The 27,175-nt window shown below is 45.1% G+C and overlaps 2 protein-coding genes across 3 annotated transcripts; both read right to left on the bottom strand.

Moving 5' to 3' along the window:
• Window positions 1–6,164: 6,164 nt before the first annotated feature.
• purg (purine-rich element binding protein G) lies at window positions 6,165–7,838 on the bottom strand. The gene has a single exon (XM_083982877.1). It carries the CDS (start codon window positions 7,536–7,538, stop codon window positions 6,414–6,416), a length of 1,125 nt encoding a protein of 374 aa, XP_083839003.1. The 5' UTR covers window positions 7,539–7,838; the 3' UTR covers window positions 6,165–6,413.
• A 710-nt stretch (window positions 7,839–8,548) lies between these two features.
• On the bottom strand, window positions 8,549–27,175 carry il6st (interleukin 6 cytokine family signal transduce). Of its 2 annotated transcripts, none has more exons than XM_083983717.1 (16): window positions 26,981–27,175; window positions 26,546–26,630; window positions 22,691–22,990; window positions 20,674–20,821; window positions 19,831–19,988; window positions 19,573–19,727; window positions 19,282–19,444; window positions 18,893–18,975; window positions 18,098–18,356; window positions 17,367–17,537; window positions 16,204–16,305; window positions 14,105–14,251; window positions 13,881–14,024; window positions 12,519–12,615; window positions 12,289–12,370; window positions 8,549–11,226 (listed from the first exon to the last, which is right to left on the bottom strand). In XM_083983717.1, the coding sequence occupies exons 2-16, from the start codon at window positions 26,616–26,618 to the stop codon at window positions 10,645–10,647; spliced, it is 2,664 nt and encodes an 887-aa protein (XP_083839843.1). In that variant the 5' UTR covers window positions 26,619–26,630; window positions 26,981–27,175; the 3' UTR covers window positions 8,549–10,644. The 2 variants fall into 2 exon arrangements, with proteins under 2 accessions (XP_083839843.1, XP_083839844.1); XM_083983718.1 differs by having other exon boundaries at window positions 26,546–26,626; window positions 26,981–27,160.

Here is a 27,175-nt window from a genome sequence, read left to right as displayed (position 1 = left end):
GTCGCATTTTAACAGGGAAAGTTGGAATTTCCAAATTTCCGACATCTTTGGGAAGCAGCACTATTTGAGAACAGCTGTCGGACATCGAGTTTCTCTTTTTTCTACTTTTGATAGTTCCTCTGCATGCATTCAGCTGGGGTCCATAGAAGCACCTTTATATAATGTAACATAGCACCATTTTTTCATATAGTTTTCCTATTGTACTGGGACCCGACCATTGGCATGCATACACTCTAAAAACTTTGTTTTCTTGTTCACCATTTCTAAACGTAGCATTGATTCAAACGTTACAAGGCAAGTAATGAATATTCATACAGTACTTTACATGTAGAAGATGAACTAATACAGTACACGTTAAAGAAAGTGCTAGAGTAGAGAACCTTCTTGTTTTTTAGTCTTACTCTACAGGACTATAGGACACACCAATGTATTACATTACATTTATCTAAATATACACCTGTTCACATTGTCATTATTCACTTCGGTTCATTTTTAAATGGTTTGACCACACATGTACATTTCCCACTCTGAAACTCTTGATGCTTGAACATAAGAGCAAACGAAACAGCGAACAGACGTCCTCTTCAGGATGCACACACTCACGTCACTCTACCTGCACAAGCACAGACACACACGTACAACTTTGTCCAGGCGAGCCACACCTCTCTGACTGTTCTCTATAGCTTCCACTGGCGGACTTTTTCTCTTTTTGAATCGTTTCTATCTGATAAATATAATAAAGCACATGAGTCAAAATAAGCGTCGACGGCGTCACCTCCACCACGTCACTGTGGAGGTGCTTTAAGGCGTCAGGGTTGGAAACATTAGATCTTTGTTAAAAGAGTTCATCTTGTTGTTCATCAGAGTCCAACATCCTGTTAGCCCTCCTCCTGCAGCTTCCTATTGGCTGGGACCAGACGTAAAAGGAGCAAAAGACCACAACAACCTGTCCTCCAGCAGCTGTGGTCCCACCGTGGCCGAACACACTGCTGCTTGTTGTGCTTTCGTACTGGGATTCTGGCTGACAGCCTCCAAACCGGCTCTCAGCTAACACCTCCGCAACAACATCACCTTATTGATTGTAAATATTTAAAACCTCAGTGCAAACAGACTGGGGAAAGAAGAAGCTCAAGTCTGACCTAGTTTTACCCAAACCACATGTTAATACTAGATAAGACTTAAGCCTGTGGATTTTATCCACAGCTTTAAACTGATCCAAGTTCCTTTCAGCGTCATCCCATGGCCTTCTCGAGGACTGTTCGCCTGAAGACCATGGGATGTGGCTGAAAGCTCCACAGAGAGTTGGGCAGTGAACAGAGAAAAATACTAAAGTGTTCAAATTCAGCTCAGTTTCTGACCACAGCTGCCGCAGCGTCGCCTCCACCGGCTCAGCTTCATCACCTGCTGTCACACTCATCTGGGGGTTGAAAATAATCATTGATGGTTTTATAGCTTCGGAACAATTTGCAGAGAAGATCTCCCGTTAAATGATGCTGTAATTTGGCACTAATAATTATTATCCAGATATCGATACGTGGAGATGAAGGTGAGAGTGAGCGTGCTGGAAAACTCAGGTCGACAGGTGAAGCAGGAAATGTTCACTGCGTGCGATGGGATGCTCCAGTAAACATCTGGATTCGGCCGCATGTTTTATTCACTAAGGTTGATGATGTCACACAGAGCTGAGGAAGCATCACTCTTTTCACTTCATCAGCCTGTTAAAAAAAAAAAAGTAAACAGATCTCTGCTTTGTTTTTATTCTACATTAATGAAACGATTCTGTCAGTCGTGTATTGACACTGAAGTGGACCAACTGTATATATATATTTATATATAGATAGATAGATAAATTCATATGTGTGTATTGGAGGAATGAAAGTGAAAGCTGATTGTTATATTTTTTGAATCAGGGTCACTGACTCTGTACAAATAATGACAAATCTTGTTCAGCTTCTTAATGGGGGTGCACCACCGACTCCACAGAGGAGACAGCAGCAGTGATAGAAGAAGAAGTAAGGGGAGAAGATGAAGAAGAAGCAAGCAAGAAAAGAAGAACAAGAACGAGAAGAAGAAGAAAAAAGAAGAAGAAAGGTCATAGAGCTGAGATCATCTTCAACCTGAACTCATCACTGGTCTCATGAAATCTGTGAAATGAGCCTGAAACTGAACCTTTTCCTGTCCTGACATGACGTTTATTAATATTATTCAAACTAATGATTTTTTTTTACATTTCGAACGTGTCCCCGTTGAAGGACAGGAAGGACAGGAACCTGGCTCACCTCACAGAGGTCAGTGAGACTTCAGAGTCTCAGTTTACATCAGCTCACACGGAGCTGAACCGTCCCCTCAGCGAGACCGACTCAGACTCAGACCAGGATCTGGTCTACGTTCAGCTCCTCAGACGCTCTAAGCAGGCATCCATGATTGTCTCTTCACACCAAAGGCCTGGACAAGAAGCTCCCTCTAATCAGCTGATCATGAAGTAGCAGAACAAAGTGCAGCTTTCTTTTTTTTTTTTTTTCCTTTAAAGTGCTTTTGGGGTCATATTTGGAACTGAAGGGACAGACGACCTTTTGAACCTTCAGACTAAAAACCAGGTCTTCACCCTCATGTCTGAGACTCGGTAGCTGAATCCGATCAGTGTAAAGATTTTTTAATATATATTCTAATTCTAAATTATTTGTGCTTTCAATATTTCCTATGATGATTTATAGAACTTTAATCATTTATATGAAAATAAAACCACTCACTTGAACCATCGCAGTTCAACACCACACCAAACACAACCGGCTCTGTGCTTCTCATGCACCTGAACGCATCATGACGAGTGGCTGCCAGCCTGTCCAAACCTCTAACACCGAGCCTTCTCAATAATCTCTGTTTTTTTTTTCCTTAAAACGATAAAAAAAAGAAGCTAAATGAGACGATGAGTCATCACACTGAGGATGACCCTGAGGTTGGAGCTGATATCATCACTTCACTGAGACACAGAGCCCGACTCAGACACCTGATGTAACAGGACGGTGGAGGACTGAACCATCACTGTGTCTAATGTGGACTGGACACCAGCCGGCCAATCAGAGCCCAGTCTGTAAGTTGTATCTATATGTCGCAGGTAATGTGTGAGAGAACAGACAGCACTGTGCAGAAGTTATAGAGACATCATCATCATCATCATCAGGAGGCTTCTGATTGGTCCAGAATCATCCACGACACACAGCCTGAGTCATAAAGCAGCTGCAGAGCTGTGAGGAGAAGTGGTGCTGGTTTAGAGAGTTAACAATCTGATCTGGTGTCTGCCCACGCCGATTCCCTTTGAACAACTGTATAGCGTTGAAAAATACACATGGTCGTCACATTGTGATTCATTATCAGGCTGTGTTCACCGATGGTAGTCGAGGCTGATGAGAGCCAATCAGGAGTCTTTGTCCTCAGTTAGATCTAGTCACATCCTGGAATTTTCAAAATAAAATACATCACTGTGTGGACGTAGCCTACTATAGCATGAGATTTGTTCTTTTTACTCTGGTTGTAGTTCAATGAGAAATAAAAAACGTCCTAGGCTCACCATCAGTCCTACAACTTCTGCACAGGTTTTAAATGTGTCTTTGAAAACTGATTTTCAATTATGTTCAATAATTCAATTTTTTTTAAATTCATATTGCAACTTTTTGAAATGTAGCGTCCATTTCTTTTGTCCTGAGCCTCCGGTGTCTGAGCCGGGCTGTGTGTTGGGTCTTCAGTGAGCAGCTGTGACTGGATGCAGGTCACAGAGCTCGGCGCTCAGACTAACATCCAGCTGCGATGGAGACGCAGCCAGCGCCTCATGAATGTTTATGGACCTGCAGCCAATAACAACACAGAACATCAACACCACACACACACACACGTCACCTCCTCCCTCCCTCCTCCTCCTCGTCATCAGAGGAAGGTGAAGGACACACAGCACAGCGGCAGCACGGAGAGACGCTTTAATGTCGACCGCTCATTCATCCACCGACGAGGCGTTCGCTGACATCGAGGTAACCGACCCCCGTAACCTTCACCTGTTCCATCTATGTATATCTAAACCAACAGAGACTGGGTGGACACTGGACACGTCCCCCCCAGCTCTATACCGACGCACCGGGGACATCACCTGGCTCTCTGAGCAGCAGGTGATGGAGAAGAGTTCAGGTGCTGTCAGTGAGTGAAGGTCTGAGGGGGGGCATGAAGTCCAATAGAAATATCATTCTCAGTGTTTCAAGTATCTACGAGAGTTTTAAAGGCATCACTACACAACCTGCACGGGGGCCTGTCTACACTGAGAGGCCCCCAGTCTGAGGGGTCGGGGGCCCCAGGGTGGGGTCACGACATGACTGACAGGAGAAAGATGGATAAGAATTGTATATCTGGGGGGAAAAAACAGACTTTTCTCTATTTTTTTTTTTTCAAATTTTCTCCAAATGTCAAAAAGTTCTTAAAATATTATCAATGAATCTCTACGGCTCCTCATGACTCTACACGGTTTTATTCGGAATGGTCACAAGACGTCTGGTACCACAGGTCTGGGTACTACACACCTGGTATTATAGATCTCAGTACTACACATCTGGTACTGGAGGTCTGGGTACTACACATCTGGTGAAACAGGCCTGGGTACTACACATCTGGTACCAGAGCTCTGGGTTCTACACATCTGGTACTGGAGGTCTGGGTTGTACACATCTGGTGAAACAGGTGTGGTATTATAGATCTCGGTACTACACATCTGGTACCACAGGTCTGAGTACCACACATCTGGAAACAGAGGTCTGGGTACTACACATCTGGTGAAATAGGACTGGTATTATAGATTTCTGTACCACACATCTGGTACCACAGGTCTGGTTCTGAATCTGCTGGTCTCCCTCACAGCTGCACTTGGCTCGATGTCTGATCCAGGATGGATGTGTGTGTCGGTCCCGTCTGAGGCTCGTGGGACAGAACAGATGCTGTATATACACACACACATACACACTCTCGGACCTGGCGGCTCCCGCTGGTTCGGGGTCTGTTCTGTCTCACGGCGGTGGACTCAGCCAAACACCTCTGAGTCCACATCAGAGCGGAGACCGAGTGCAGCCTCGGCTTACGTGGCTGTGAGGCCGCAGCGGGGTAAATACTTTTTTTTTTTTTTTTTTTTCTCCTTTCAGTTACACAAGTCTCATCTGTTTGTAGTGTAAATTATGACGCTACACAAAACACAGGTAGGCGACAATGCGATGGGTGACAGCAGCCACTGTCTGGTCTCGGACGTCTTGTCAGGGATCGTTTCATATAAGATTAATTCTTTTTTCAAGTGTTTGAGGCTTCAAACAAAAGAATCTCTGTGTGTTTTAAGTGCCTGTGTTGAAGAATAAATTGCACTAAATATTAGATATATTTTGTCTCCTTATTAATCTTTGTAAACTCATTAGTGAGTTGTCGCTGATCACCAAGTCCAGAACCAGAACCAGCAGACAGCAGCATCTGTGTCCTGGTTCTGGTTCTCCTCTGACTCTACAGCACTACACCGTTTATTTAGCAGCTAATCAGCACATTGCTACGTTACACACTGCAGTCGGACCTGCTCAGCTCACCTGCACACACACACACACACAGATGCAGGAAGCCTCAGTGTGTGTGTGTGCGTGTGTGTGCAGGCTACGTAAAACGTAGCAATCGTAATTTTACATGTTAGGATGAGTTATGAATCTCCAGTGTAGCCACAGACTGACAGACAACACACACCAGCAGCAGCAGCACTGTGCCCGTCTCTCCGCTGACCCCCTGCACCCCTGGTAACAGCAGCAGGCTGCACCTCCTCTGCAGGCGGTGCAGTGTGTGTGTGTGTGTGTGTGTGTGTGTGTGCTGCAGCCCTCAGCTGATGCAGCTGGTGTGTGTTGCTCTCAGCTCCTGCTCCAGGCTCCGGGGCCAGCAGGGGGCCCCAGAACAAGCTCAATATCACGTGAGGCCTTTTAACTTTTGAATTAAAATATAAATATTATCACTAAACGTTAATCTTTTTGTTATCTTAGAATAATTTCTTCATTTGTTCTGTTAAGATAAAAAACTGAGCTGCACTGAGCTCAGATTGTTGCACTGCATGTGTTGCAGCACATGTTAAAGTGGCTTCAGCAGGGGGGGGTCACTTTGTGTGACACCTGCGTGACAGTGCACTGTTAAAATTTAAAGGGGAGGGGTGGGGTGGGGTGGGGGGATTAAGTGGCTAAAGTGCAGGACCCAACCCAACACTGAGACATGATGGAGCATCAGGCTAATGAGACAATGACTTCTTGGCAGGTTGATGATGAGTCGGTACCAGCCCTTGGCGGATGAGCCACAAAGTTAAAGGTGGGGGGACCGGGACCCCGGGACCACCACCACAGATCACAGACCGCCTCCTGTGAAGGTCAGTCCTGCTCCTCGCTGTCCTGCCGTCCGTCTGTCCTCTTCTCTTTGTGACACGTGAAAATCCGTCGCATCTCCTCCTCGTAGCGGATGAAGTTCTCTCCGAACCGGGCCCAGGCTTTGAGCGGCACCGTGATGGTGTTTCTGTACGGCTGCCGCACCTCGCTGATTTTTAAAAAGATCCCGTACCGGTTGGAGCCCACGTCGAAGTAAAACCTCTTGTTGTCCACGCGAAACGACGCGGCCTCGGGTAGCTCGGGGCTGTCGTCCTGGTTCCTGGAGCCGGTTCGGCCGCCGATGCCGCTGCCGCCGCCGCGCTCGTCCGCGTCCTCGTCTCCGTAGTCTTCGATGAGCTGCGACAGCGCGTCTCTGAACTCGATGAGCCCCTGCGCCGGCAGCACGATGGTCTGCTCGATGCCCTGGCCGTAGTAGCCCATGGTGCCGTGTCCCTTGCTGACGGTCTGCCGGATGCGCAGGAACCGGCCCCTCTGGTTCTCCTTCAGGTCCAGGAAGTACTTTCTGTTGTCCCTCTCGATGAACTCGCTCTTGAGGACGCGGTGGGCATGGTCGTCGGACACCGCGGAGCCGGTGGGGGACAGAGCCGCGTGCTGCTGATCAGGCTGCGTCCTCCTGCGGGACTCGTGCGCGCGGCCCTGTCCGTTGCTGCTGTGCTCCTCGAGCTGCGGCGGCGGCGGCGGCGGCGCGAGGCCCCCCCGCAGCCCGATCCGGGCGTAATAATCTATAAAGTCTCCCAGGCAGTAGCGCAGCGCCGGGGCCATGGACATGGACAGCGTCAGCTTGCTCTTCCTGATGTTGTCGTGGCGGCCTCTCCCGATCCACACCTCGGCGATCTTGAGGAAGCGGCCGCGGACGCTCTGCTTCACATCCAGGTAGAAGCGTTTCTTCTGGATGTCGACGCGTTTGGAGGCTAACTCCTGGATGTCATTGCCCTGCTGCTGCTGCTGCTGCTGCTGCTGTTGCTGCTGCTGCTGCGGCGGCTGCTGCTGCTGCTGCTGCTGAGACCCGCTCTGGATGTACTGCTGGGGATATGTGGGTCTCGGTAGAGAGTCTGATGCAATCTTCCCCCTGCCTCTGTCCATCCCTCTGCAACATCCATCAGCCATCATGGTTTATGTTCCTCCAGCAGACAGGCCCAGTACAAAGCGATCCCCCATCCCAGTGGGCGACTCTCAGACGAATGAAGCGGGTTTATTCATGCACCCGGCTGGAGCCGCTCATGCTCAGCTCAGCCCCGACGCCTCGAATGACCTGAAAAAATGGCAGCTATAGCTCGGTTCATCAGCTGATCGACACTCTGCGTCCCGGATAAAGGTCAAGCTCCACTATTCAGTCGTTTCCTCCGCAAACTTCACCGCCGTCCTCCATCACCTATACGAGCCTCTCGCAGCCGCCCCGTGCGCTGAGGAGCCAGGGAAGCAGCCAACCTGAAATGGGAGGAGGCGTCCAATACTACATGAACCCGATGAACCCAGTCCCCCTCCCTCCCCGTCCTGAGAATACCTCAGTTAAAGAGACACGGTTTACACACTACGGAGAGAGGAGCTGGATCCTCATCATCTGCAGCTGATCCCGACACGTTCATCGACTATTGATTTATAGAGACACGATGCCACGGGATTTATTCGATAAAGGGTCATTCATAAAGTGAAGAGAAAGTACACAGTCATTAAATCAAACCTGACTCAGCATACTGTTTGATTATAGGCTGATGTCTTAAAATGTAATATACATACAGCCTATATAACATCAGTACTACATCAGTATTATATATACACATAGGCCTATATATTCTTTATATACAGTATATAATATAATAAATACACACACACACGTGTGTGTATAAATATATATGTATATTTATTATATATATATATATATATATAGTTAGCCTATGCATTAACTACAACTTTGTGTACCTCTGCTTTTCAAACCAGACAAAATGATACACATAATAAAGATATTAATATACAATACAAATGACATTATTAATCCCCAAAGGGAAATTCAATAATCTATTATCAGTTGATGAGTTCAAATAATTTACGGTGTGTTGAATTTATGGTGTATGAAGCACAAAACCAACAGCTGACACCAACATGTTAGTTAAAAGGTTTATTTCATATATATATTGATGATGATCACTTACAGTGTCATCTGCAGCTGATCAGTCATAGTCTCCTCCACAGCAGGTGTTTACAGGTGTGATCCACTCCCCTCCACTCTCATCAACACGTCCCTTCGTACTCCAGCTGCTTCTGTTCACAGCATTTTGTCTGATTCATCTGGTGAACTTCTGATCAAACCGTCACAGATCGACATGAGCGTGTGTGTGTGTCACCTGATCAATATCAGCCCCTGGTCTCCTCTCACAACACTCATCACTTTATTATAAAAACACTGAATGAACCCTTTACCTCTGACTCGGTCACAGCTTGACATAGTGATGTCAGCAGAAATCAGATATGTATTGATTATTCCCATCTGGATGTGTTTACTGTTAATCATGGAGGTGACAGTTGCTGGGTCCATCAGAGACCGAGGCCACAGCTGTTGACGATGACAGTATATTCACAGTGTGAACACTGAGGACGGAGGGGGGAGGAGGCCTCGTCTCCCACTGTATCTAGAGATGAAACTGTATAAAAAATTTACATCGACGCTATAGTGATGAAACTATCACAGTGATAAGTGATACTGTTAACGTGTGTCGTGAAATTTTCATGAAGTAAGCGCAAGTTCTAATGGAAACCAGCAGCACTTTGTTTTTAAACATTCAAATAAAAAAGGACCAGAGCAGTCCTGGGTTTATCTGCAACATGGGAGGAGAAAATTTATCATTAATTATCGTGATCATTATTTTCTAGCTGTGAAGTCTCTCAGAGCAGAGATGCTGTTAACACACCTGTCACCAGCACAGCACAGTGTACTCAGGGGTGAAAAGAGTGAGCTGCAGCCCTGGAGTACGTTTGAAAAACATCACCGATTGAATCGTCAATCAGAGAGAATAGTAAAGGGAACAGTCGGCATAACACCTGGGGGTCAAAATACTCTCCAGTCAGCACGGATATACTACACACATATACACAACACCAAGGTGAACACAATGGTTTTTACCCCTTTTCCTGCTGCAACATCTTCCAGAGCTCAGACTCTATTAAACAGTCCCGTCCTCTGTCCAGCACCGTGCTGTTACACTTAGAAACACAGAGACTCCGCCCTCCTCCGACAGTGAACTGAAGCCCCCCGAACAAGTTTTAAAAATACATAATCGTCGATCAAAGCGTCTCACACGGAGACTCTGACACCGACAGCTCCAAGACGCAACAAATCCATTTTACTAGTTAGCGCGGCAGCTAGCAGCTAGCAGCTCACTCTCTCTGTCTCTCTCTACTGCGGATGTGTGTCTGCTGTGAGTGCATGTGATGACATCGCTCCTTGCAGTTGTGTGTCTCCTCAGACAAACTCGACTGGCGGCAGAAAAGGGGTCATTTGGTTTTCTTATAAGCAAAAAAAAAAACAGCTTACACCTGCTAATTTTGGTGGAGAGGAGTTATTACAGTGTGAAAGGAGTCGATCATGTTTTTTAACAGGTGAGCGTGACGCTGTTTCATCTCTAGCTTCCTCAGTGAACACTGGTGTCAGAGCAGAGAAATGAACGGGTGAAGCAGTGGATTCACCTTTAAACTGAACATCAATCATGTGACTGTTCTGTTTCCTGTAGTAAAGGTTGTTTTTTTTTGTATTTTTTATTTAAACATGCGCTGCCATCATTAGCTGTACATGTCAGTGTGAGCTTGTGTTACATTCATGTGCAATACATATACTAAAGCCGAACACATAACTGAGCTGTGTGTACGTTAATGTCGAGGTCCGGGTGACACTGTAACATCTGGACGGAGGGCGCGGGTCCTCCAGCGGGGGGACAGAGGCTGTCCTCGGTCTGAGCTTCACCTGTGTCACCTTCAGAGCGTCCACATACATGTGTCCCGTATGACTGACAGTCATCGTCTATAAAGATATGTCTCTATGTAAATGTTTGTGTGAATGCAAAGCAAACTACTGCTCACATCGTATTGTAGTAACAGAGTCTCTCAGAGCTTCTTGGACTATATGTTGAAGACACACTGGTCTTTTTTCAAAGGCTTGAAATGCACATTGACAAAAGGCACAGAAGCATTGAAATGGCTGACCCGGGATCAGGTCTCTGTGGCCTTACTGTGGCCTGTAGCCACCGAGCTGAGGCATGTAGCTGGAGGACGGCGCAGTCGGCAGCCAATCCGACTGCTCGTCCGCCGCCTCGGAGTCCTCGTCCAGGGGACAGAAGTCCAGAGGCTCCAGCATCACCTGCTGCTCCGCCTCCAGCTGGCTGGCGCCGTCTTCGCTTCCTGCGGCGCGCGTGAAGCAGGACTGTCGGGGGAAACGCTCGTGCACCAGGACGTCCGGGTTCTCCTCAGAGTCCAGCAGCGGCTGCGTGGACTCGGAGCGCGAGAAAATGGCCTGCTGGGCCTGGGAGCTCGGGGTCTGACCCTTGTAGCCGCTGGAGGCCACCACCGAGGAGTACTGCACCGTGCTGGCCGTGGTGTCGGGTATGTCGCCCCCCTCGTCGCTGTCCGACACGCTCTGGCGAGGCGAGGACATGCAGGAGGACCCGCCGATGCCGCTGCTGTGATCCTCGGACAGGAACTTGTCCTTCTTCAGGGGGAGACTGGTCTTGTCCTCCTCGAACACAGACTTCGTATCGCACACGTCCAGCACGCTGATGCCAGACAGACTGTTCTCCTTTGGTGCCTCCGACTGTTAGGACGACAAAGAGAAACAGAGTCAACACCAGACTAAAGAACTGTTATTATGTATTACGAACTCAATGTTAAAGGGATAGCTCAGTCGTCTCACAGTACAGGTCTGTTCCAGCCCACCTACAACAAACTGGTGTGATGTCCAGAGTAAATGAATGAATGCTTAAAGGGTTAGTTCAACATTTTGGCAAATTGGCCCATTGCCATAATCTCTATAGTTTTAGGAGTAGGTTTGTTACCTTTAATTGTCGGTACAAGCTATTTTTACAGTGGAGCAGAGCCGTGAGCTGCTCAGAGTTACGCTACGGAGGCTAATGGAACTCCTTGATTTCCCTCATCAAACTGAGATAATAACGGAACGTTACGAGACAGAGTTGTTTTCGAGGTAAATTTATGCAAAACCGCTGATACGCATTCTAGTCAGTTTCTCGGCAAGCAGTCTCTGCGTTTGCCTCGAAAACAACTCTGGCTCATAGCGTGGTGAATGTGCAGGTCACAACTTGTCCACCAGAGCATTTTGGAGTTGTTGGATTGTTTATTTGATGAGTTTGATGAAACCAAGACATCCCATTAGCCTCCGTAGCGTAGCTCTGAGCAGCTCGCGGCTCTGCTCCGCCGTTCTGAAAACAGCTTGCACCGATAATTAAAGGTAACGAACCTACTCCTAAAACTATAGGGATTATGGCAATGGGCCAATTGAAAACAACAAAATGTTGAACTATCCCTTTAAGCTCACATCAAATTCACAGGATCTCACTCTGTAAGTTTACATCATAATATTGTGGCCACATCTCTGTTGTAATACCAAGCATATCTTCATGTGGGCCCTACAAAGCCTCTTGTGGCACATTGGCTCAAACAGTGACCTGTTTAAAATGTCACACTGTGACTCAGTTGATGTAGTTTGCTTTTCTACTCTGTATCTTCATCTTAAAATGGAACCGTCAAACTTAAAAAAATAATTTTTGATTGTATATTGGTTGAAGTTTTGTTGCAGCGAAAACTGTGTTGAAACAGTGAAGGTAAACTGAGTGTACACCCGCGTGTAGGAAGTCCTTACTTTCGAAGGAAAATCAGGAGACCAGTTTCCAATGGTGCTCTCTCCAGGGTTTGGAATCTGAGGCCAGAAGTTCCTCTTGATCCTGCAGGACAGTAAACACATCAACCAAAGAACTGTGGATACTGTGGAGACCACTACAACTACTATTAACATAATACTAATAATGATAATAATAATAGGCTCTGTTGTGGCATCACACCAACGACGTTCAGGCGGAACGTGGAACTTACGCTTCTCTTTTATAGACGCAGAGCAGCATCGCCATGACGACGACAAACAGAAATCCAAGGCTCACGCCCACCACAATGAGCTCGATCATTCCTTCTTCTGAGGGACAAACAGAGAAGACGACATCAGATCCAGTTATCATGTGTAGCAGACCCAGCCGCTAACACAAAGTTCTTCTACAGACATGAGACGTCCTGTAGGAGATGTTTGAGCGCTGGCCCGTGTCACCGAGCAAACAAACAGGAAGACTTCTGAGACCATGTCTTTTTTTTTTTTTTTTTTTTTACACGTTATCATGTTAATCGGCTGATGGCCAAAATAGCATAAGCTAATGCTGATGCTTGTAGCTATTGAATGTGAACATTCACTCATTTGGTGACTTCTCTCTGCCTCCTTGAAAAAGACTTCATGCAGCCAGACACAGCCTTCACTTGTGATGGGCTCATTACTTCTTACTTGTGTGTTAAAGGGGAACTATGCAAGTCTGGTCGCTTTTCTGCTGTTTTTCTAACCCTCCTCCTGGCCATGTGCATTTGTTTTTAACGAAGCGGACAAGAAAGCAATCCATGGAGTGTTGGATAACAATATATATCATATATGATGTCACAACATGTATATTTGTGTAGTCTTATCGGTCATAAACAAGAGATTACAAGTTATGGGGCGTTTTTGTGTCGCTGAGAAGAGAGCTGGGACATCGGGGCGGAGGCTCTGATCTAGCAAGGTTAGTCGAATAGTTTATTAAAAAAATGTAAATGTTCCTTTTTACTGTTGCATAAGGAGAAACATGGAGAGACTCCTACAGCAAACCGGAGAATATTGATGTTATCGACGAGAGGTTTACGTGACAAGGACTTAATTGAACAGTACCGCTGTGATGAGAAGCGGTACCTTTAGGCTACAATATTCACCGGTATAGATAATAGTCTCATAATAGTCCGTGATTTCATTTTTAAATGACGGATGGCTGTTTTTCAGTTGGTGATTTAAAAGGACGGGCTGGCGGTACCGCTCCTCATTTCAAATGACGGACAAGACCGAGAGCGTGTGTGTGTGTGTGAGGAATTCAGTCAGCACGCGATGCGAAGGTGCATTCGGGTAACAAAATGCGGTACCGTTTGACTTCACTTGAATTGATACTCGGTACTTCGGTGGGAATTCGGTCGGTACCAATAAAAGTACAGAGTTCGGTACCCATCCCTAGTCCTGATCCCATCACTCCTACACTTTGCACCAGTGGCAACAAATCCACGCATATCTAACATTACGACCTCTCCTCTCCAGACGTCAGGGATGGAATGTGTGTTTGGAAACCCAGCGCCTGGCGCAGAGACATGTGTGAGCAGAGGGAAGGACACACTCACCGTACATGGAGGTTGTGAACGAGTGACTGACGCTGCCCGGGGTTGAACCTGCGATGGTGGAGACACTGACCCAGGTCTGATACTTGGTGTTTGGTGACAGTGAGGTCAAAGTGTATGAGGTGGTGTTGGCTGGAACTGTCTTACCTGTAAAAACAAGATCAGCGGTCAGGACAGGGTTAATGGAACCATCGGACCCTCACAGGAACCACGTGACAGGTACTCACTTCGTTTTTCAGTGTCGCTGTTGTAGAAGATTGTGTAGTTTGTGATGAAGCCTCTGGTTATGTGTGGGGGGAGCGCGTTCCACGTCAGCTTAGCGCGGTCACGTCCTGCTTTACCGTCCACATTCACCGTGGGACCTTCCAGGGGAACTGCAAAGAACAACAGACATGTCAGTTACACAACTGTATCTCACCAGATACCAACTTGAAACTCAGTCAATGTCAACAACGTCACATCCTCTTTGCTCATGTGTCCGTCTGACTTTCCAGGGTTTTTTAACACTAAAGGGGGGAATCTTAGTCATCACCAGATGTCAGGATCTTAAGTCATCACAGATACAAGTTGAACAAACATCAGCCCGGCTCAGATCACAGCTGCTCTCACACCTCCTGTTCCTGCTGGACACCGTCAGTGAATCACTTTAACACAACACTGCGACTGTTTGTTCTGGAGCGGTGGAGACCTCTGCTAAAAACGCCCAGAACACATGAGGAATATTCAATAGATAGAAGAGGGGACAACTCAGATGATCCCATGGTTCTTACCATCACTTAATCAGAGTGACTACAGTTAAATTTAAGACTTTCTAATACCACTTCCAACTAAATTTAAGACCAAACCTGCGACGGAAATACAGACCAAAAGTCAAAATATACTCTTTCCAATAAGAGGCACTGGTGTCAGTTCAAAATGTCCAGTAAGGTTAAAATGAAAACAGTTGAGTTCATGAGTAGTGTTCAAGTGTGTTTGTTTATGTGGAAAAGAACAAAAATGTCATTGTCGTAAATGATGCTTATTGTAACAATGAGATTCTGAGAGACTTAACTACAACAACAAGGCTAGCTGGCAAGTTTGCAGCACAGTCATTGTGCCATGTGATGTAAATGCGTCAACAGGGCTGAATTGCGTTCAGTGCATACCTGAAATTCTCACAGTGATAGGAGTCCACAACATTTGAAGGCAGCAACATTTAAGACCTGATAAATCTGAATTTAACACAATTTGATACTTGAAAGGCCTTTTATCAGTAAATTTGTATTTAAGACTTTTTTTGGCTTTTTGCCTTTATTTGATAGCAAGCAGTAGAGATAGACAGGAAACGGGGAGGCAGAGAGAGGGGGAATGACATGCAGGAAAGGACTGCCCGACGCAGGATTCGGGCGGCCGCTCTACCCACTGCGCCACACACCGCCCCTATTTAAGACTTTTTAAGGACCCTGTTAACTGTTTTTTAGCATTAGCACTGTGAGAGCCCTCTAGATGCAGTATTATTGCCTTTATTTTAAATTTCAAAAACACATTTTTAAATGACATTATTTTGATTTTTTGTGTGTAATGATTTAGTCGCTCATTATTCACTGTAATTTGAATTTAAAATCAAATTAAAGCCGCAAACGGCGATGATCGGGCCCTCACGATGCCACCGCGGGGGGCCTGAGGCATGAGGGGGCTGTGGCACAAAGCAAGAAGGGAGTTCTGGCAGGTGCCGAAAAACACAATGTTCAAAAATCAAAATGGCAGACTTCCTGTTGGGTTAAGGGTGTGGGTCCAAGAGGCTTTTTTGTTTGTCCTGAAGGGTTTTACGGGCCTACCAATTTTCATACATGTAGGTAAAAACCGGAGCTGAACTTTAGGGGGCGCTAGAGAGCCATTTTGCCCCGCCCATGTTGAACGACATTTCACCAGACCTCATGTGCACGCCAAATTTGATGCGTTTTGGGGCATGGGAAAGGCTCTAAAAATGTGATTACTTATAATAAACACTACGATTACAATAGGGCCTTCGCCAGCGCTTGTCATCGCTCTGGGCCCTAATTAACTTGACAGAAGGCGTGTTGTTTAGCTCACTGGGTACGGCAGGCCCCCAATATGCAGAGGCTACAGTCCTCACTGCAGTTCTCCCTCCCGGTTCGATTCCACCAGCAGCCTTTTGCTGCATGTCATTCCCCGTCTCTCTGTCTCTCCATTTCCTGTCTCTCTACAGCTATAATCCTATCGATTAAAGGCCTAAAAGCCCAAGATATATGTATATATGTATATAAAAAATAAGTTGACAGAGAACGCTGCTGGTCATGAACACAATGAGTGAGTGTGGTCTTACCTCCCTGCTCCAGATAGGCCTCCACTCTCGCTGCCTTCCCCGCACTTTTCATGTAGATGGGATACACAGACACGGTGTAGCGGACATACTCCTCCAGATTTCCTAGATTCAACAAGGAGACCTTGGATTAGATCAAATGTCAGAGTAAAACCTGCACAAGTGAAGGATCAGTGAAGTGGTGCAGACTTGGAGGAGGCCGACATCTTTCAGCCTGGATCCAGTTTTCACAGAAGTCAAGAAATCAAGATCTAGAGCCAAGTCTGCAGCAGCAGGTCACGGCAGGAGGGAGATTTTCTCTCTCATCAGAACAACAGGATGCTTTATCACGTTATTTCCTCAGTATTCCTTCTCAACAGATTATACTGATCTTCATGAATACATCACATGTCATCACCATTTCACTAAACTGAGGATTTAAAAAAGCATCATCCTTCATCGCTCATAATGTACAGGGTTGTGATAAATCATGTGTCTTCACATAACAATAAACCATGTAACCCAAGCCTACTGGTCTGCTGCAGAACCCTGAATATTCTACACACTGGTCCACGTGGCTGTGAAAATCTACGGCACAACCTTTAGCTTAGTCATGAGTCTAATACCAACATCACATGTGAACTGGTCACTGGCGCTGTGAAGTGATGAAGGACAGGCTGTCCATCAACGACAGTAGGACAACATATTGATCAACACTGACGTCTACAGACAATCTGAAAACACATCAACATGACATGAAGCCTGCAGACACACTAGTGCAGGTCCTGGAGCTGCAGTTCCCCACACCACCACTGGGGTGTGTTGTTCCACCACTGCTGGGAGAAACATACAGGACCTGAGCCTACATCAAGAAGCTCTCCCCCACACACACACCTGTCAAATGTGTGTTTCAGCGCGTCTCATAGTCAACTGTAGCTTCATGGAAATTCTCCCTGAACACGTGACTCATTCAGGTTCAGAGGTTGAATCAAGTGAGTGTCTGTCTGGGATGAAGCAACAGCTTCAAGTTTCTACAGGTGTTCAGACTGAATTCCGCAACAACTTGTTTTATTTATTGATTTCCTGCCCTGACCTCAGTCTGGGTCAAACTCCGTCACTCGGGCTCCGGTTATTTTCCCGTCAATGACTCATTCTGGGTTAGAAACCCCTGGAGGGGACGGACTCACCTTTAATGGCAGTTTGTGTGGTGTTCCTGGTCTCCCTCTGCCAGTCCATCTGGTCCCCGGTGACCCACTCCACCACATACCCCGACACACCCCGAGTTTTGGTGAGGTTCCACTTCAGCCATAGCTGACCCCCCTGAGACCAGACCTTGAGCCCCTCCACAGGGTGAAATTCTATAAAAAGGAAAAAAAGGAAAAAAGAATGATATAAAACACATCGGTCAATACTACTGGCTCAAGCTGTCAGTTTATATCAGTATCACAATACTGTACATATTTAACATGGTTGTGAACGATGTTAAAGGGATAGTTCAACATTTTAGCAAATTGGCCCATTGGCATGGTCCCTATAGTTTTAGCAGTAGGTTTGTTACCTTTAATTGTCAGTGCAAGCTACTTTTAGAACAGCGGAGCAGAGCCGCGAGCTGCTCAGAGCTACGCTACGGAGGCTAATGGGATTTCTTGGTTTCCCTCATCAAACTCATCAAATACACAATCCAACAACTCTTGGTGGTTTTGTTGGATGCAGATAACGTGTGGTAATCAGGCTTTGACACACAGAGTGGTATGACCCTTTAAAGACCAGTCTCACCACAGACAGTATACCTAAACCAGTAACTCTCAGGTAACCACACCTGAGAGGAGGCGTCACCAGTCTGGGACTAAATGTGTCTCAATATACTATCTATGTGGACAGGTCCACGTCTAACGCTGGCATGTTGACATGCACACACCTCGTTCAGGGATGACTAGTGACGTTTTATCAGACGCCCCCGCTGAATTGGCAGCCTTGACATCCACTCTGACGGACTGCCCGTCAGCCAGGTGGATCTCCTTAAGGACGGTGATCCTCCTCTGGGTGGATCTGTAGTCTTCGTCCGACCTGTTGACGAGGATCCTCTCCCACTCTGAGCTTTCGTTCTTGACTTGTCCCTTCTCCACATGAATCTTCATGTCAAACCAGATTATCTTCCCATTGGAAAGTGCAGGATCCTGTCAGGACACAGTTACACAACAGGTTACCTGTCGGCATCAGTCGGGGTCGACACAGAAACAACTGACTGAGCTGCATCAAACCACTCCAACGGTGCTTCATTAACAAGCCCAGAGGTTGGGTGAGGTGAGTTAACTGGTTCTGCTTTACTGGACTTGATCAAGCACCAGAGTTAAATGATTTAGATTTTTGCATGTTTCTTGCCTGAGTTCTGATTCTGTTCAAATATAAAGACACATGTGTACCCACTTGTGGCTTCATGAAAGACTTAAAGTCTCTTGAGTCAATTGGAAAAAATGTTATCAATTAAAACACTGAAATCATTTCTGGTTCACAGAAAAGACAAAGTCCTGTTGATAATTATCACCAGTTACACTAACACAGCTCTCAGTCTCTTTACAGTGCTGATAACCTTAACTCAATTTCCATGCTGTCAATATTTATCTTAAATAAATTCACTGTCATTTCTGTTCTTTACAGACTAATAAAAAAATGTTTGTGAACACAAACACCAATATCAGCATCAGATATTTACCTTACACAGAAGCTGCACTCGTCGACCGCTGACGTCGTCTCCCTTCTGAACGACGGTCCATAGATCTGGCCCACCTGTTGGCCCTGCACCACAGAGGGAGAAAGAAGACAAACACAGCTTTTATTCAACCGTATCATCTCGTAGTATCTTTCACAGCCACAGGTTCATTAAAGTCTGTGCATCAGTATTTCTGTGAGTGAGTCGGGAATGAACAATGTCGTCCTCACACATCTGTATACAGTGGTTTCCTTCCACAGGCACAGGACCACATCTCTTCCTTTGATCAACTACTGAACACAACATGCTATATTCACCTAAACATCCAACTATCTGGATCTGTTCAGTGTGGTCACTTTTGTTAATGTGTTGGAGCGGTCAGTCATACTCACGGGCTTCTGGCGTCCTGTTGCTGGCGCTGTGACTCCACTCACTCCAGTAATCATTATCATAGTCTTTAGAGTTTTTACAGCGAACCTGAGTGAAGTACAGTGTGTCCGGTCGGAGGTTCTGGATCCTGAAGGAATGCTTGTTTGTTATTTCTTCAATAGGTACCTGAGGGTCATCAAAGACATCTGTTATTGATTGGGTCAGCTGATGATTAGAAAAGACAGAAGACTTCTTGATTTGGTGCATTCAGGTCGTAAATTTAACACTGTCGGACGGTGGACAGTCGCACTCACATAGGTCCAGTTCTGAGTTTCATTTGCGCGGAACCTGATCTGATACATAAGACCAATGACGGTGTGATGGAGAGGAGTGGTCCAGTTCATGAGGAGGGAGGTAGGGAACGAGTCCTCGGTGATGGCGCTGACGCCTGTCGGACTGTCGGTCTTCACTACAAAGACAAAACAAGTCGTCAACGGCGTGTGACAGCAGTGAATCCACTTGTCGGGCCATGATCAGAGCAGGTAAACTCAAGGATGTCACAGTGAACTCACCGAAATACCCAGCGTCATTCCTCAGGTGCTCAGACTCCTCTCTTCCCAGGGGGTTGTGAGCCTCCACCCAGATCTCCAGCTCCATGTGGTTAGGGAACGTGCCTACATCGATCTTGACTGTCTTTTCAGTTGTTACAGCGTTGTAGGAGCCAGAGTTGCTGTAATACACCATTCAGAGAACACTTGAGTCAGACCTACACTACAGTAGCGCGAGCGGAAATAAGGAAAGTAATGGCAAACAAACACTGCATATTTCCAAAATCAGGCGGGTTTCCAGGATGCCAAGTAGCCTACTCATTTTAATGTAACAATTGGCTATGAGAACCGGTGTCAAAAAAGGAAAAAGGAGGGAAAAAAAATCCATCACGGACTTTCATGATCGATTACCATGGAAACGAACGAAGCTTCGAAGCTTCGAATTTTTTGGGTCAGCCCTACACTACAGTACACTACATGTATCTCCATTTCTTTCTTTTTTAAAAAATGTTTTTTAGGGGCTTTTTTGCCTTTAATGTACAGGACAGCTGAGAGAGACAGGAAATGGGAGGCAGAGATGGGGGGAATGACATGCAGGATAGGGCCGCTCGGCGCAGGATTCGAACCGGGGTCGCCTGCAGAGGACTATAGCCTCAACACATGGGGCGGGTGCTCCACCAACCGAGCCAAACACCGCCCCATGTTTCTCCATTTCTGTGCATTATTTCACTTTCCATTTAGTTTTGTGTCTTTGAAGCCTCTCTCAGCGGCAGCAGTGTCACATATCACTCTGCCAGCTGCTGGGATTGACTCCTTTGGGCTGATAACCAACCATAAACATGAATAATTATCTGGAGGTGTACTCACGGGTGGACAACCAAGTACAGAGTGTAATTTATAGGAACATCTGAGGTCTGATGTCCCAGAGCGTCCCATCGACAGGTCATGATTTTAGAGATGTGGTCCTTCTTCTGATGAGCAATACAGGTGAGGTTCTCAGGCTTCTGTGGACGATCTAAAATAATGAAGGAACAACACGACGTTGACATCTTTAACAACATCATACGCAGGCTTGGGGAGTAATGGATTACATGTAACTAGGGGTGTAACGGTACACAAAAGTCACGGTTCGGTACGTACCTCGGTTCAGGGGTCACGGTTCGGTACGGTTTCGGTACAACAGACACTAATTGAATGTAAAACTAAAATCTGTCTTGTGTTATAAAAGTTAAAAGAAAAAAGAATACAAAATAAAACAAGTGCATTAGGAGTGTTATAATGCCATTCATTAATTCTAGAGGAAAAAAAACGTGCACTTGACAACTGGCAACTATTATTCGAATTATTAAATTATTATTATTAAAAAAATATTATAAAAAAAACAAAACAATAAACTGACATCAATGTTGGTTTACACAGTTAAATTAGACTAGCAGTTACTTTGGTGATGTTTCTGGTCCTGCCTGTGTTCATAAAACATATTAGGCAGCTACACGCACATCCCCCAAAAAACTGAAGACTAGGTGCTGGACCACCAAGAAAGACACAGGTAAGGAAAAAAGGAGACCGCTCACTAGTTAAAAGCTCCCGTGACAGTTTAATGTCACTCACACGTTTCGGGCGTCAGCCCTTCATCAGACAAAATGTGTCTGATTATATATAGTGTGCGGTCTCCTTTTCTCCTGACCTGTCTGTGTTCATGTCAAGAGGCTTAAAAGCTGCGGGATGAGTTGTTGCACACAACTTGTCTTTTTACTTGCACCAGTGATTGACATATCGGGTTGAACATGCCTACGTGTTTGATGCGTTTCTAGCGACGCACCGCGCATCCGTGAAACATCGCCGACGGACTTTGTCCGGTGGACCAGTCGCGAGCATGGATGTATTATGGTCGCGAGCCGCCGCCGCCGTTTGTTTCATTGAGAAGCCACAGTGACATGAATGAAGCAGACAGCTCTCCTCCTCTAACTTCACTCTCTCATCACTTCTCTTCTTCGTCTGCTATGACGGCTGCAGGCAGCTTCGAGGCTCATTACCGCCACCTGGATTCGAGTGAGGACTCGACTTTTTTTTTTTTTTTTTTTTTTTTTTAAATATTCATTCAGACGTATTCGTCGTGTGACTGTGTGCACCGAACCGTGACCCCCGTACCGTGACGGCACGGGACGAATACATATACCGTTACACCCCTACATGTAACGATATGTAATTAGGATACAAAAAAAGGGTATACTGTAATCTGTTAATCTGATAAAAACTTGGATTACTTGGCAGGATTACATTTTTTAAATCAACCATATAATAGAGCAGACATTTCTTGTTTTTACGTTTTCATCATGTGTATGTTTTATGCATTGTTGTCTTGGAGAGGCCGAATACAAATTTCCACTATGGTTGATGCGTGCTGGCTGCGTGACATTCTTAATTTGCATGTTGGTTATATCCGGTACATTACTTCGATTTTTGTGATACTTAGAGTAGTTTTTAAAGTATATTTTCTGGGCTTTTATTGCCTTTAATTGATAGCAAAGTCGAGAAAGAGACAGGAAATGGGGAGGCAGAGAAGCTGCTCTACCAGGTGAGCTAAACGCTGCCCCACAACAGGTAACTTTTAATTGTATTGGATTACATTTTTAAAGTAACCCTCCCAACCCTGATTGTATGTCTTTTATTTTCACAGACATGGCTAATGAAACATGTGAAAGGCAACTGAGTGAGACTGGAATGTGTTTTTCATCATGTCATCTTGTTTGACAGGTCAGATTCATCCAAATTTAAAATAAATCCATAGAAAGGCCCAACAAAACACAAAACCTCTCGGATTTTAAACACTGTCATCAAAGACAAAATTTAAAAAATAAATAAAACAAATAAAACTACTTACAGCCTTTTTTGAGGAGGATCCCGTGCATAAATTTGCCATTGTGCAGGACTTCGGCCACTGAGTTCTTACAGTAGCAGAACAACCACTCCTGTCCCTCGCTGGTTATCTGGAGGGTGACGTTGAGAGCCGAGCTGTTGACCACGGTGTACTGCTCTGCGGGTATTATGGTCTTTGACAGACGCCAATAGAGGTTCTCTGCCGTCACTTCAGTTGTGTTGATGATCACACATGTGGCCGTGAAGTTGGTCCCTACCTCCAGCACGGGAGACTGGGGGAATATTATCACGTGGCTGTCGTTACCTGAGGAGCAACAGAACAAGAGGAACGGTCACTATCACACACACTCATCGGTTGCTACGCTGCTCGGCTGAGCTACGACTAGTGATGCACCATGACTCTTTGTTCTTTTGTTCATCAAACAAACACCATTGTTAATCCTGCACCTTCAGTTTCTTATTTGCTGTGGTAGTTGACACACACACAATCAACATTGCAGACGCTATAATCCTCACTGCAGTCGGCCCCGGTCGAATCCCACATCACGTGACGTGACGGCCCTTTGCTGCATGTCATTCCCCCTCTCTCTGTCTCTCTCAACTATGCTGTCAAATAAAGGCAAAGAAATACCCAAGAAATATGATTTTTTTTATTATTGTTTCAAATCAATCTAGAGATAGAGATTTTATTTAAGACTCTGAGTTATCAGAAATGATTTCTGAGAAAAAAAAAGTCTTGAGATAAAAACTCAAATTCTGAGGGTTTTTTTTCTCAGAAATTATTTCTGACTTTTAATTTGGAATCTTAAAATATATATATCTCCATTGTTGGCCCTAATGCTCTTCTGTAGCTAACAGACTGAAAATAAGTGAAATCAAGTCAATGTTGGCTAATCGGCTCTAGTAATCAGCAAAAAATTAAATCTGATTTATCTGTGTATTTTGGTCGATAATTATCGGTACTGATAGCTATCATGCATCCCTTGCTGTCACTGCTGGGCAGAGCAAGGCACCATTAAACAGGCAGTGGACCCCTAGTGGTTAACACTGGTACTAGCCCGGGAAGAATGGAACAACACCTCTTCTCTTATTCCAACATGGTGGTCAACCTTGGTGCTATCTCATGGTCCCGGCAGAAATGATAACTGTCTCATTGAGCTGCTGTGTTGGGCCATGTGTCTGTAGCAGAGAGCTCAGACACACAGTGTTGATGCACTAAGCTGACTGGGTTGTTTGGGTTTGACTAATGTTTAGGACAGGAATGGTCAAACTGCAGATTTCTGATCCAACCAAGCAGCAGCACACCAGACTGGACGCATTTAATCAACTGATCTCAGTCTTCAGACGGCTGATTGGTCAAACTGCGTGCTCTTGATTGGTTGGAACAGAAACCTGCAGCCACACGACACGGCCCTTTGTGGAACAGTTTGCCCATGTCTGGTGTGGACCTCCACCACGTCCTCTTCCATTCAGGACCTCAATGACAAAACGGAAAATCTTATACTATCAATTATAAACCCCCTTAAATGCATTATACAGTGCACCTCAGCTGCCCCCAACCCGCCTCATCTTGTCTGTGTCTCCACTAGGTAGATTGAGATCTGCAGTAAAGTCTCTTACATCAGCTCATCCTCTTTCACTCTGCGAGACATTGATTTTTGTCCACAGACTTGTATCACCACTGTGTGACTGAAGTCAGCTACAAACTACCACTAGGCTGTGAGAACTGACTCTTCCACAGCAAAACCCAGGAGTGGCACAGCCGGCTTGGCTCTGTGTGTGTGTGTGTGTGTGTGTGTGTGTGTGTGTGTGTGTGTGTGTGTGTGTGTGTGTGTGTGTGTGTGTGTGTGTGTGTGTGTGTGTGTGTGTGTGTGTGTGTGTGTGTGTGTGCGCGCTCAGGTTATAACTCTGCTGAACAGCTGGTGGCAGTGACGCACCAAGAAAATCAGACAAGGGCAAAGCAGTAACTAAGAAAAACATGAATGTTAACAATTCAAAACACTGAGGAATAGTCTGATTTGACAAGTTTCATGAGGAACAAAATTAACCACATCTATAAAACCGCAAGAACACACACAGACTGTGTGTAACCCCTAATCCCTAATATAAACAGAACTATCAGTTGTGTTTCTCCGATGCCTTTCGGAAACACACAGGGTAACACACGTATTAATGTGTCTCTGTGCCAGGTCAGGGCCACAGCACACACAGCACACACAGTACCAACACACTTGGACTGCAGCCAGTGTTCAGTGTTTCCAGCTGCCAGATGTGAAGAACATCTATCTACTGCACATCACTGTGAAGTAGGGATGTCACGACGATTACTTGTTTTCACAATTAATCTTGGTATTAAACGCCACAATTAATTAATCGTAAAGATTCCTAAATACTGTTACTTTTCAAAAAAGATGTTGTAATGTTGGAACCATATAAAAATAAAGGTAGCCTAAATGCACAGATACATTTAACTAATGTAACACTGAATTGGTAGGAATTTAGATGTTAGTGTGTCATTTGTAATTAAAAAAGCAAAACAAAACAAAAAAGATTAAAATAAATGTAAACATTTGGTATAGATTACAATTTATGACCTGAATATTCCAAACACTTAATTAATTGGTACGTATTAATAGATACTGGAAATGTTTTGTGTAAACAATGAGTAATGTAATTATATTTTGACTATATTTGATCATTTTACACATTCATAGTGTTGTGAGATTAATTAATGCATAATAATCGCAATTATTGTAGTACCGTGATTATTTCTCTGACAATAGCCGAATCGTACCAAGAAAATGTATAATGGTGATATCTCTACTGTAAAGGTGAGTGGTACTATGTCCATCCCCGGACGGCAACAAGTGACATTTAATAAGCAAACCATAATAAATGCCACTCTGTGGTCACATTAAGTTTAACGTTAATGTTTCCATCGAAAGGTAATACGGCGCAGGGAAGTCCAACTCAGACATTGCAGCAGGAGAGCACAGAACAAAGCAGATTCCTCATATAAAGATTATAAAAATGATAACAACTAGAATGACACTCAATAGAGTTCAAGGCCAAACAATCTTACACATTATTAAAAAAAAAGATTTTACATTTTACAGCATTTGCACCTTTAACCATATCTACACCATCGTCTGATGAGTTCTTTCCGAACACCTCCCCCACGCAGCCCCTGATGCAAATCAGTTCAGTATAAACAAAACAGACACAGGTGAAACCACAGGCTCCACCACAGAGGTTATTAGACTAATAATAAGACTAATGCTAATACTAATGCACAGATCTTGATATATTTGTATGATGTAAGATGCTGCAACAGTTTTCAGGAAAGTTGAAAGTAAAACCAGAGTGTTATTCATCACCACCACTGCCCTGACTAACTGGTACTGAATGTGGAAACTGGAGCGGACTATCAGGATTTAGTAGAACTTCACTTTCACAGTTACAGTAACTTGAAGCTTATGATTTGGGACTTGTTTTTGTCTCCAGTCAGCAGTCCACCGTTACAGCTTTGTTGTGTAATAATAAAAGGAGTAAAGTGTGAGTAAAGGGAGTTTAGTGGTGGTGACATTAAATTCATGGTAATGTAGTGTAGTTTGTATCTATCTATCTATCTATCTATCTATCTATCTATCTATCTATCTATCTATCTATCTATCTGGACATTTTCTGCTGTAATCCAAATATCAAACTTAAAATCCCATTGGCTTTTAGTTCAGGGCACCACAGTGAAGCCAACATGAGGCTGAGACCACAACAACATGTCATCCCTACAGCTGTGCATTAGGGGTTCAAGTGGAAACTGGTCCTGTCCTGTATTATAACGTTACTGTACTGTACTTACCTCTGACGGGTAACGTTAGGGCAGATACGAGGCAAGCTAACCCCAGCAGCTGGAGCACTCTCGCGGATACCATGATGACGACTGGCTGCCGACATAAAAAAAAACAAAAAACAAAAAAAACATCCAGAGTCAGAGAGTGAGTGGGGAGAGGTCGTGTCCGTGTCTCTTCGTGGGTATTTAACTTCACAGTGACTGTCACCGAGCTGAGACGGTGGGCTAACGTTAGTTTAATAAAATAATTCACATACATGAAGGTTCATAACAGTATTAACCAACCACGGCAGCGGCCGACGGCAGCTTGGTGCTAACAGTGAGGGTACACACCTTTAGCACTGTTGCGAATTTAATATTTAGCACTCCGGGGGCTAACGCTGTCATACACGGCAACGCCATATTGTTTCCGCAGTCAAAAGCAACGCGTAGTTAGTTACTCACCTAAGTGGCGTCGGTTGTTGCCCGTGTGTCCCCCGTAGCTAAATCGATAACATGACTCCTTACGGCTGAGACCAACAATGGCCGAAACAAGTTTAATTAATTTTAAGATAGTGTTAGCGGCACGTCCGTGCGGTTCTCAGGGAGGACCTCCCACTTCCCGTCAGGAGAAACTGGTGTCCCAACACTTTGCGCCAG

Source organism: Trachurus trachurus (genome assembly GCF_905171665.1).
Source record: "Trachurus trachurus genome assembly, chromosome: 12".
Lineage (NCBI taxonomy): Eukaryota > Metazoa > Chordata > Actinopteri > Carangiformes > Carangidae > Trachurus > Trachurus trachurus.
The sequence above is the reverse complement of the archived record's forward strand: the minus strand, read 5'-3'. Positions and strand labels throughout refer to the sequence as shown.

Coding starts and splice junctions, on each gene's coding strand:
- il6st (XM_083983717.1), bottom strand. CDS start 26,618: ATGGTATCCGCGAGAGTGCTCCAGCTGCTGGGGTTAGCTTGCCTCGTA. Junction 19,445..19,572: donor AAACTCAGAACTGGACCTAT/GTGAGTGCGACT, acceptor GATGACCCTCAG/GTACCTATTGAAGAAATAAC. Junction 14,252..16,203: donor GGCCTATCTGGAGCAGGGAG/GTAAGACCACAC, acceptor TGTTCTTTGCAG/TTCCCCTGGAAGGTCCCACG.
- purg (XM_083982877.1), bottom strand. CDS start 7,538: ATGATGGCTGATGGATGTTGCAGAGGGATGGACAGAGGCAGGGGGAAG.